Source organism: Echinops telfairi, unplaced genomic scaffold, assembly GCF_000313985.2.
Source record: "Echinops telfairi isolate 266 unplaced genomic scaffold, ASM31398v2 ScPeMD7_2;HRSCAF=8, whole genome shotgun sequence".
NCBI classification, from domain to species: domain Eukaryota; kingdom Metazoa; phylum Chordata; class Mammalia; order Afrosoricida; family Tenrecidae; genus Echinops; species Echinops telfairi.
Window position 1 is genome coordinate 41,898,419 of NW_022103898.1, and position 11,413 is coordinate 41,909,831.

The following is an 11,413-nucleotide window of genomic DNA, read 5'->3' on the forward strand; positions in this document are numbered from 1 at the left end:
AAAGGGCTACATGGTATGTTTCAATAGCCACTTACTCAATATTCATTATGTCACATAAAGGAATTTGTGTTCACTGGAAAAATTCTGAGGCCTGATGGTTCAATGGTTAAGCTACTGCTAATCAAAAGGTAAGAGTTTCAAACATGTAGGTGGTTCCACAAGATATGGCAACCTGTGTCCATAAAGATTCACAGCGGTGAATCTTGTCCTACAGGGTCACCATGAGGTGGAATTAATGAACTCAATAGCAATGTATGTAGGGTTTTTTGGGGGGTGGAATTTTTGCCTTCCAGGTTGGAGACCCGAGTTCAATTCCCAGCCAATGCACCCCATGGTATACTGGCTGGGAATTGTCAGTCAGTGAGTGGAGGCCTGCCTGTTGCTATTATGTTAACAAACTTGGTGGCAGCAAAGCTTCTAGACTAAAATGTACTTGGAAGGAAAGACTAAGAATCATTCTAAAAATCAGCCAATGAAAACCTTATGGATTACTTTGGTCGTTACATAATCTGGTGTGAATTTGAGACTATTAAGAGAGAAGGGGGAGAGTTTAGCCTATCAATCAGGTCTCAGCTTGATGACATCATGTGAAGGCACTACAGAGATAAATAGCTCACTGGAGACCAGACCAATATGGCCTCTGCTTCGTCTTCCTGTTGACAAGACACATGGAGCTATGCTGATGGCAGCCAGAGCCCTGGAGCTAGAGGAGCCAAGTGGAGACCCACACCAGTGCTAAGATGCTTTCACCTCCACTGGATCCACATGACTTACACCCACTGGTCTGTGATCTTCCTGCACTCAATGCCATTGCACTTGTTGCGTGAGTCTAAAGAGGAATTTACAGACTGGTATGGGGCATATGGGCTAATATCAGACGTAAGTACTTCAACTGGACTGGGTTGGGATGTTTTCTTACTGTACAATTGCTCTTTGATAAAAAGTTCTCTCTTACACGAGTATCTATGAATTTGGTTCTCTAGTCAGCCCTATCACAATTACAATAGTTTAATTTGGAGCCAATCATGGGTATGATGCAACACTAGGCAACACAGTGTCCTTCCACTGTGAATGGGATTGCCAAGACTCGGTGGTTGACTCAATGGTAGCTGAAAATATGTGCTAGCTACTGTAGATGGATAAACTCATTTATGCATTTAGGTAACTGTGAAACTACTAAGTGAAAGATGCTGTGCACTCCCATAAAGATTTAATCTCGGAAGTTCTAAATAGGATTGCTATGAGTCAGAATCCATTACATGATGGTGGATTTTTTCCCCCTTCTGTATCTTCAAGGTGTTCAAAAATAAGAAAAATGCATAACCTAAAACCTGTTTTCCCACCAATTTCACAATTCTAATATATGGCAGAACTAAAATTAGAGCCTAATCTATGATCTCAAGTAGCCAAGATATTCTGTTTAGTACTAATCTTCAAACTATATAGTAGGTGGAGTAAAATACCCTCATCAAATAATAAGTGAGAGATAAAATTTTTTAAAATATTTACTAAATGACTTTTTTTCCAGCAGAGAAGGCAACATATATAATACTATATTTACCTTTAAAATAGAATCTATTTATATTGAATTTACTGTATTTTAAAATGGTCAAATGTCACAAGTAGTCATCTTTCATCTGACTCACAGAGAAAAAGTGAAAAGAAAACAAATGAATTACGCTGCTTTCTCTCCCTACACATTTGGCTTTCACATATATACATTATGTTTAAAAAGAGTTAACACCAAATACACAGCCAAGGAAAGATCCATCACGCTTTAAAGAAGATAATCAGATGTCAAGCTTCTCCTTTACTACAATGGTGTTATGCACCATATAAATCTAGGGGGTGGGAGGGCGGGAAACCCTATTATTATGATGATGGCACTGGGAATAAAGAATTAAGGAATATTATAAAATTTGAGATATTACCTACCTCAGACATAGGAGTTCCCCAGAAATCATTCTGAAATAAAGTTTTTAAAGGTGTAGATGGATGTAAATCTTTATTATCCAGTATGGCTGAGACATCATCAAAGACAAATCCACAAAAAAGGCTGTTCCAATAGCAGGCAGTCACCAGGCTGACAATTAAGGTTACTTCTTTGAAATTAATATTAGCCATGTTTCCCGAAAGTACTCATGGAAAAACACTGGGGGGGGGGGGAGAGGAAATTATAGGGCATAAGCAACACATGTTTCCACCATGCAAACAGATCAGACTTTTGTAGACATAAAACAAATAAATAAGAATGTATTCTAGTTCTTCCAAAAGATCAGTTCTTGAAAGGTCAGCACAAAAATCAGGAAGCATTAGCTGACTATGTCTCCATATTACTAACCTAAAGCAAAACTGATTGCTTCTTTATGTGTTTTCATACCTCTAGTTCAGTATTTAAAAAAAATTGTTGTGGTGCAGTGGTTACGTACTTCACTTCTAACCATACAGCTGATGGTTTGAACCCCCAGAGCTGCTTCTGTCAGGCAGATGTTGCAGTCTGATTCCGTAGAGATTTAGAGCCTTGGATTTAGAACAGAGACTAGCTCTAATCTGTCCTGTAGGGTCACTGTATAAATTGCAAGCTACTCAATGGCAACAGACTTTAAAGTATTTCATTGTACCAGTTGATATTTGGGAGCCAAGGCTAACAGTATAAAATGCCATTTCAGTTGTCACAGCTTGCCTGGCACACATATAGTCATATATAGGCAGCCCTAAAAATACATGCACATGTATTTTTACATGATTCCAGGAGTATATAAATAAGTCCTGTGAGAAAATAGATAACTGAAAAGATTAATAGATCTTCTGAAATGTTAATGAAGCTTGTATCGGGATAGTTTATGTATCTAAAGAACAATTATTACCTAGTAAGTTAGAGGTTGGAACGTACAGCCCATAGCTTGTTCAGTTTAATCAAAGGTTTTTAACTAAAATCCAACTCTTTTCTATTGTCTTACACCTAACTTGGCTTATACATTTATATGAGGGGTACCCCAGAAATAACATAGGTAGGAATTTTAGATGAAACGTGTAAGCATTAAGCTAAGTTGTTTACAAATGATATTAGAATTTTTAAAAGAACTTAAGAATTACTTTAGTTTTACGTTGAATTTACTAGCTTTATAAAAGTTATTTCAGTATTAGAAAAGTTTTACTTATCAAGTCAGGCAGTCTAATCTTTAAATAAAAATGTGTACATTACATTTGTACATTTAGCTTTAAAGAAATTTAACCACATTTTAAATGTGCTAAGGGTGCTAAGTTAGTTACATGGGCATAAATATTGGGCATCCGATAACCCCTGAATACAAGGAAATAAAACGTGGTACAGTCAGTTTTGCAAACAGTTCCATCTAGTAATTGAAATACTCAACTCCAATATAATACTCAACAAGATGAACTTGATTTAATGTTAGGGATTCTCTTCTGCCAAGCTTAGATCACTGAAAATGAAAATGCTGCTGTCATGGAATGGGGCTAAAGTCCAGTCTTTTCTCTCCCAGATACAATACCTTTTATTTTTGTTAATCATACTTCAACCCAGTTAGGTTAGAGTGAATGGAAAGGGAAATGAATAGAAGAACAACAACAAAATAAAGCTTACTCTGTTACAATCTAAACTGAGACTCTCAAAGGTGTTTAAGGATTCCATGACAACAACAAAAATAATTGGAGACTTACCTCAAGTTCTTTGTATCTCTCTATCTGCTAGCTGGTAATAATGCCAGCTTTCCTTTGCTGAGGTCTATTTACAATAACCTTCCTCCAATTTCTGCACCTCTAGGTGTTCTTTTGGAACAGACATAAGATACTCCACAGCTGAGCACATATCCTACACTAGAACTAGCTCTCCTGTCATCCAGATTAAGCTTCCTTACGAAAATTTGAAAAATTCTACTATCTGAGCCCTCTGCAGGTGAACAAGTCAAAATTTAAGTAATCACCATGTTTGTCAATGAGGAGCTAGCTGTCATTCAGTGGGTGGCATTGCACAATACACACTATTCATGCTTATTCCCTTCCTACCAGTAATGTCGCCTCGCTACTTGACCACTAAAGTAAAAATGTGCACTCATATGTTGTGGACTAGCAATTAGGGCTGGGGTGGAACGGTCCTGCTGCTGGTCTGGAGTAGGCCCCCTCCCATTGCTGCAGTGACCACCTGTCTTGACGAGGGCTGGAGATTCTGAAAGACGTCTCCTGTGGAACGCTCGTCTCCACTCAGTCACATTCACCAGAAGGCCAGCCGAGGCTTCTTTAAAGGATCTTAGAGCAAACAGGTAAGTCATAGTGTAGAAACTGTTTGTTTCTTGAAACAAAGAAGCTTGTTTACTTGTTTTTGTTTTACTATCAGTCAACCAAGTTAAATTGAGAGTCACTGTCTGATGGGCTCTAAAGAGTCAAGGCAATAGAACTTTCGAAGATTCCCCCAAACCAAAACCCACTGCATTGAGCTGGTTCCATTTCCTAACAACTATATATGATGCAGAGCGAAACTATGTATCTCATCACATCCGTGATTTGCTTTTTCATACTCTCAGCCAGGTTTTGAACAAAGGATTACAACTTATAAATCCAAATACCTACATCTAGCAACAATACCCTTTGATTGAAAATTATGCAATTACATATAAAATTAATTTAAGATGCAAATTGAACTATTTCATCATCAGGAATGCTTCCAATTACTTTTGGTATATATTCTGCTTTTTAAAAATATTATTAGGAGATTGAATCTTCGAGATTGTCTATATTATCCTCTTTCATATTTAAATATTTTATTTTACTGTGTTCTCAAATAATTGATCAAATTTATTTCTTTTCATGATACCAATGCCCTGAAACCTTACTGGAAGCAGAATTCTTTACAAGTTTTCTAGTACTTCTTTGAGAAAAAAAAAACTATTGGCATATGATTTACCTAAGGCCCAGATTAATTTCATACTGCAATGCCACTCATGAGTAAAGATATAAAACTTAATACAAGTTCTTCAACACAATTGAGTGTTCACTCATTCTAATGATCCAGTAGTTATTCTAGTATAATTGTGGGTAAAAAACAAACCTGAAAAAACTTTATATGAATCTGGGAATATTTAGATTAAAAAAGAATGTGAATGATTCGATTATTAAATCAGTTCAATTAATAAGAGTAATCTACTATCTTCTACTTTTATAGTTTACAGACCTGTGGCCTGCTAACTCTTGATCTCTGCATTTGTGGCGACTCCTACTAATCTTTCCAGTCTCCTCATGTTGAAAACAGACATGTGACAGCTTGCTACCAACTCATCTCTCTCCATGAGAACGGAGGGAAAATAAATCATTTATTATAAATAGTCGATATTAAATTTCTTATGGCCAGGCATTATAATGTTATCTTGAGCAAATGAGAAATGAGCAAACATTAATTTTTCTGGCATGGCAGCAAAAAGTGTACGGAAATCTCATTGAAGGACTAAGCTGACTGGTACCGAGAAGAGAGGTAGCAATTATAATCGGCCAGTCTTTTTTTGGTGAAGTGATTTTTGTCAGATAAAGCTGCTCGTAAAGGCGTAGGGAAGGAAGAAGGCACGTCTGGGCTAGTAGTGTTCCTTTACATGGACATTTATGAAACTGAAACATAAATCACTGCTTTTGGTAAAATAACTAGTGAAGAAAATTTGGTGAAAAATAGGAGTGATTGTCCTCAAAATTAACCAGTGAGTGAGTGGACTAGCGGCTGAGTTTAAATTTCCTGATTATAGTCAGAAACAAAGCCTATAGTGCGTAGAACCTAGACCAGTGGTTCTCCACCTTCCTAGTGCCGACCCTTTAATACAGTTCTTCGGGTTGTCGTGACCCCCGACCATAAAGTTATTTTCATTGCTACTTCATCACTGTAATTTTTCTACTGTTACGAATCAGGTGACCCCTGTGAAAGGGCTGTTTGACCCCCAAAGGGGTCGCAACCCACAGGTTGAGAACCGCTGACCTAGACCATTGTTTCTTTTGTACACCCAGTACTGAAGAAAATGTACGACTTCAAGCTTATTGTTAGAATGAGTTAAATAATGTAATATAAGTATGATTTTGATTTCAGTCAGGCTCTGTGATAAAATATATTCTTTATCAAAATATTGGAAAATGCATGAATAATATGCACATAAAACTTAAAAAACAGGAGGAAAACATTTATTTCATCTGAGCCATTTTTTACTTTTGAAAAATGAGAGCAAACTTACGCCAGTCACTTTGAGGTGCTGAGAACATACATGTGAACAAGAAGAGGTGGAAAATAGAGCAGACCACACTAATACAAACAAGTAGAACAAAACTAGTAAACTAATGTAATAGGAGTTATAATGAATGTTTGGACAACAAGCTGTTGCAATAAAAACTAACAGATTCTGTTTATGAAAATAAACATGCAATTATATGACATTAAACGAGTCCAATAAATATTAAATTGTACCTCTAAGTCACCATTAAATTATGAATTTAAAACAATGAACATGAATGATAATTTAACTTCTTGAGTACATAAAATTACACAATTAGAAGAACCCGCACTTTATAAATAATGACTCCCAGTGTGCCTGAAAAGGCAGTTTACCAAGTAAGAGTACGTCTTCCCGTCAGAAATATGGCTGTCCGTTCAACCAACCACATTATTTTAAGTAAGTTTGAGCTCACCAAGCTCCAGTCTTTCAAACTTGGTTGGAAACAGAGGGCATATAATTACATATTTCATTGGATTCCTATAACAATCGAGATAATTGGGGGTTTTTTTGCACATATTCTTTCTGTAAAGGATTTGATGTCTTTAAACGTATCTCACAATATCACTAGCTGTTTTTATTTACTACTGATCTAATTTTTGCTCTGACCCAGTTAGGTGGTTTAGATAAAATTCAGCATTTATTTTTAAAAGAAAAAAAATAACTACCAGTCATTAAAAAAGGGAGAAGTTCTAGTTCACACAGTTGGAACTAACATTTAGATTTCAAGTCTATTACTCCAGAACAGCCCAGAGCAAAATGAATAGAAGTAATCGTGGCAATCACCTTTCAAAGGGCAAACTCAAAAAGGAAACTCACTGCCGCAACTCAGGCAGACCCTAAAGGGCAGGGTAGAGCCGACACCGGCTTTCCGAGATGGTCAATCTTCACTGGATTGGAAGGCCTCGTCTTTCTCCCACAGAGCAGCTAGTGTTTTCGAACTGCCAACCTTGTGGTTGGTGGGCCAACACATAACCAACATACCACGAGGGTAACACCGGGCCTCTTGGCAATCAAGTGAATACCGCTTCCCCAGCACCCCCTCACTTTTGGCCTGGATGATCCCTAACCTTTCCTAATTATCTACACACCTTTTTCTCCGCAGTTCCTCAACCACGGGGCCGTGCAGGCACCAGGAAAGGGTCTGACATTAGGGCCCGAAGGGTCGGGGAACGCGGAGCCTTCTGAATGCCTTCCTAGTCCCCAAGCTAACACCTCAGCTGCACCGCCCCCACTCTATGGCTGGAAGGCAGATTCTGATGCCAAAGAAGGCAAAAACTTTTCTTTTTCCCTTTCAGAAAGCACCACCTTGGTCACCACCTACACACCGCCGGGCTCTCAGGAGCCCTCTTCAGACTCACCCGGGCGGGGCATGTCTTACCCAGATGGAAGAGCTCCGGTAAACCGCGACCGCACCCCTGCAGCCCTCCCCCGCGGTCGGCCCACTCGCACACCCGTACCTGGCTGCTTAGGGGAACCTCCGGGAGAGCAGTCCGGTGAAGGACGCCACCGAACCTACAGTCATGATCTACCAAGCGCAGGCCACCAGCACCTCCGGCACCGCACCTCCGCCCTCACGGTCCCAGCCCAGCAGCCCCGGTAGAGGCGCAGCCCCCGCACTGCACGCTGGGAACGCCCTCTCTCTAAAACTTCAGCTCCCGGCATACACGCAGGCCTCCGAGAAGAACTGCACGCTGGGATTTGTAGTCTCCACTCCACGCCTTCTCCAGGGCTTTTAACATCAAGTCTAAGTACCCCCGTGGGAGACTGTGAACGTAAAGCATGACTCATTGTCGTGAAATGTAGGCTGCTTGTGCATCCGGGGCCTTGCATTAGCCTTGGCAGGGTGGGGAATGGTGTCGCTTAGCAGCCACTGCCGCTATTGCTTGTTCGGACCACTTGGCTGGACCGGGAGTCCGTGGGAACTACTCTTGGGAGCGATCTGGGCCCAGCGGCGGGGCATGTTTTCATGGGTGCGGTAAATGAGGGGACGCTGCTAATTGCCAGGTTTGGTCTGTGTAGGTGGCTCCCGGTAAGCGGTGAGCGAGACCTGGGAGTTCCAAACGCAGGTTCTTTGGCCTCAGGGCCCTTGTGCAACACGCAACTTTCCCGACCCTTCTATTCTGGCCAGCGATTCTTCCGCCTTTTTTGCTTCAGTCTCCCGGTTTACCCACCCTCTCCCCACCCCCCCCCCACCAGTTTCCCTGCCCCTATTCTTTCATCTTCACCAATTATCTACACACCTTTTTCTCCGCAGTTCCTGCTTCTCAGAATCGGGCATTTTTAGCCTTCACTGCGCATCAGCCACTGGGACTCTTAGATGTGTTCATAAACTGGTGGTAAAAGGGGTGGGGGAGAAGACGCAGAATCTTACCTTGGACTTGGATCAATTTTAGCAGGGAAACCATCTGTATTGAACAGGTACAATTGTTCTGACGATTTTAGTCAAATGTCATAATTTTGCTCGAGGTTATTTTACTCATTTATTACCTACCTGGTTTCCAGTTTGTCCACTTAACAGTTTAAATATTAAGCAGCAAAATCTCTGCCAACAACCTCATACATCAAAAAATACAGTTTTATTGAGTAAATGTTAATGTCACTTTGGAAATGATAATGTTTACTTTGGAAACCTTGTTTTGTTACAGAAGGTAAAGCACGGTAAACGAATTCAAGATGCCTCCTAATATAAACTGGAAAGATATCATGAAAGTTGACCCAGATGACCTCCCTCGGCAAGAAGAACTGGCAGATAATTTGTTGGTTTCCCTATCCAAGGTGCTTAATAGATAAATGACACGTTTACACACACACATACACACACACACACACACACACACACAATGCCATCTAGTGTAAGATAGAGACCCTGTCAGACAGAGAACTGCTCTTAGGGTTTCTGAGACTAAATCTAGTGGTCACCATTGGGCTGCGTAACTGCAAGGTCAGCAGTTCGAAACTACCATCCTCTGTTCGGACAAAAGACCAGGTTTTCTACTTCTGTGAAGAGTTACAGTATCAGAAATCCACAGAGGAGATTCTGTCCTGTCCTGTAAGGTCCATGTGTGTTGACTGATGGCAGAGTTTGATTTGTTTCTTTGGGGAGCAGACAGCCTCATTCCTTCTCATTCATAGAGGCTGGTGAACAGGGGTTAGCAGCTCAGTTCCAGCAGGGGTTCTTTTTTATATATGTGTCTATAATATTAATACTTAAATTTATGTATTTATATGTAGTACTTCAAGGAATTCATAGAAAAATTCCATTTTTCCACAAACTTTATGAAACTCTATTACATGTTTATGTATATATTATATATAGTATTTGTGCAGCTGTATTTAATTAAGTTGTCACTGAAATTATTGAACCGTAGAATGGAAGAGTTCTTATATTTAATTAAGGGTTATAAAATGACACAAAGTTGTTTATTTATTCACTTAGGTGGAAATAAATGAAATAAAAAATGAAAATCAAGATAGTTTGGTACACCTTTTCAGAGTTACTCAGTCACTAATGAAGGTTTGTATTAAATAATTATTTTTGCTATCTTCAATAGGATAATATAAATAAAAGACGTTGTAAAATCTAAATTACCATGGAAAAAAAATCTTCATATGTAGATTTAGAGCATTAAGTCTCCAAAGCATTAGTTGTTCACTATATGAGTTGGAATTGGCTTAACGGTAGTGAGTTTGACTCTAATGTTCCTGAATGTACAGGGAACGGGGGCACGCTCAAATGTAACATACATCTGTGTAAGAAGAATTTTTTTTAAGTTTATGGAAATCTCTTAAAGGATGAGGACTAATAATTCATTTAAGGTAGTTAGAGGGAAATGGCCAGATGACATGGAGATTTTAGAAGTTGGAGTTATTGTAAATTAAGATAAGAGAAAATATGTTTATTTATACATGAGATTACCCTAGGAAGTGGGTTACCGGTTGTAAAAGAAAGAAACATTGGTGGGTGATTCTCCAATAGGCTTAAAGAAAGTTTTATAATATGAACAATGAAGTGAGTAAATATTTTTGAGCCACAATTGGCAAATGCAAAAATATGCCCAAGAAATCTGGTTTTGATCTACAGTATGAATTGTAGGGAATTGAAGTTAGGCAGAACATTATGGACTGGAATAGAGACAATTGAAATTGCAAATCAGACACAGTGAAAAGTTTTAAAAGAAAACATAAATCTTGAAGATAAATCTTGAGAGGAAAAAGAAGGCATAAAGATGTTTCCAACCATTTAGAATCTAGAAATTACCATCTTTGTTAAGAAAATCACTCATTTTTTCAATAAATATGTACTGCATATCTCCGTGTGCCATGCCTTGGGGGCCTTGAGAGGTGAAACAATGAGACAATATTTTTATTCTTGGTACATATATTTAATGTTAAGATATACTGAGATCATCCCTTTTTTTAATGTTTAGATGAAAGCTCAAGAAGTAGAGCTAGCATTGGAAGAAGTTGAAAAAGCTGGAGAAGAACAAGCAAAATTTGGTATGTGTTTGGGAAAAAAGGTTAATTATGGTATTAAATAAAAGTTTCTGTCTGTTCAACAAGTACTAAAAATAAGATCTAATATATTCTGCAAAACGTGAATGTTCAATTTATTTTTTAAAGTATTTTCAATAAGTCCTAATTTTTAGATCTAGTTTATAAGTTACTTTTATATTGCTCTGATGTCATCATCCATTTGGAATCATAAACTTTATCTTATTGACATTCATTTAAGTTTAACAAGCTAAAGCTAACCAATTGAATTGCTTTTCTTCCTCTCAAATAGAAAATCAATTAAAAAGTAAATTAATGAAACTGGAAAATGAATTGGAGGTATGTCCTTTTGTATTTCTTATACTGTAATTCCACTAGGTGGTGTCGTCTTTTCTTACTGTGATAACTTGCTTGCTGCTGGTATGCCAGAAGACAAACTATAATTATTTCAAATACCAACAGGGTCACTCATGATGAACGGGTTTCACTGAAACTCCCTGATGAGGAACCGATTAGGAAGAAGGAATAGGTTGTCCAGTTTGGGTGGGCTATCCACTAGAGAACCTTAAGAATAATGACAAACTCTTTTTTTTTTCACAAGGAGAAGCCTAGCTTCCCCACTCTAACCGGAAGTCTCGACAAAATCTTTTAAAAAA

The 11,413-nt window shown here is 38.6% G+C and overlaps 2 protein-coding genes across 2 annotated transcripts in view; one reads left to right on the forward strand and one right to left on the reverse strand.

Moving 5' to 3' along the window:
* Positions 1-7,802, reverse strand: part of TMTC3 (transmembrane O-mannosyltransferase targeting cadherins 3) — a 62,684-nt gene extending 54,882 nt beyond the window's left edge. The window contains exons 1-2 of the mRNA XM_004700414.2: positions 7,724-7,802; positions 1,936-2,152 (exon numbers count right to left, since the gene is read on the reverse strand). Coding sequence (XP_004700471.1) covers positions 1,936-2,124 — 189 coding nt within the window. The 5' untranslated portion in view covers positions 2,125-2,152; positions 7,724-7,802. The remainder of the gene's footprint in view (positions 1-1,935; positions 2,153-7,723) is intronic.
* Positions 7,803-8,156: 354 nt separating this feature from the next.
* Positions 8,157-11,413, forward strand: part of CEP290 (centrosomal protein 290) — a 97,703-nt gene continuing 94,446 nt past the window's right edge. Inside the window, exons 1-6 of the mRNA XM_045293067.1 lie at positions 8,157-8,236; positions 8,521-8,684; positions 8,912-9,041; positions 9,703-9,780; positions 10,694-10,763; positions 11,050-11,096. Of these exons, the coding sequence (XP_045149002.1) occupies positions 8,940-9,041; positions 9,703-9,780; positions 10,694-10,763; positions 11,050-11,096 (297 nt within the window). The 5' untranslated portion in view covers positions 8,157-8,236; positions 8,521-8,684; positions 8,912-8,939. The remainder of the gene's footprint in view (positions 8,237-8,520; positions 8,685-8,911; positions 9,042-9,702; positions 9,781-10,693; positions 10,764-11,049; positions 11,097-11,413) is intronic.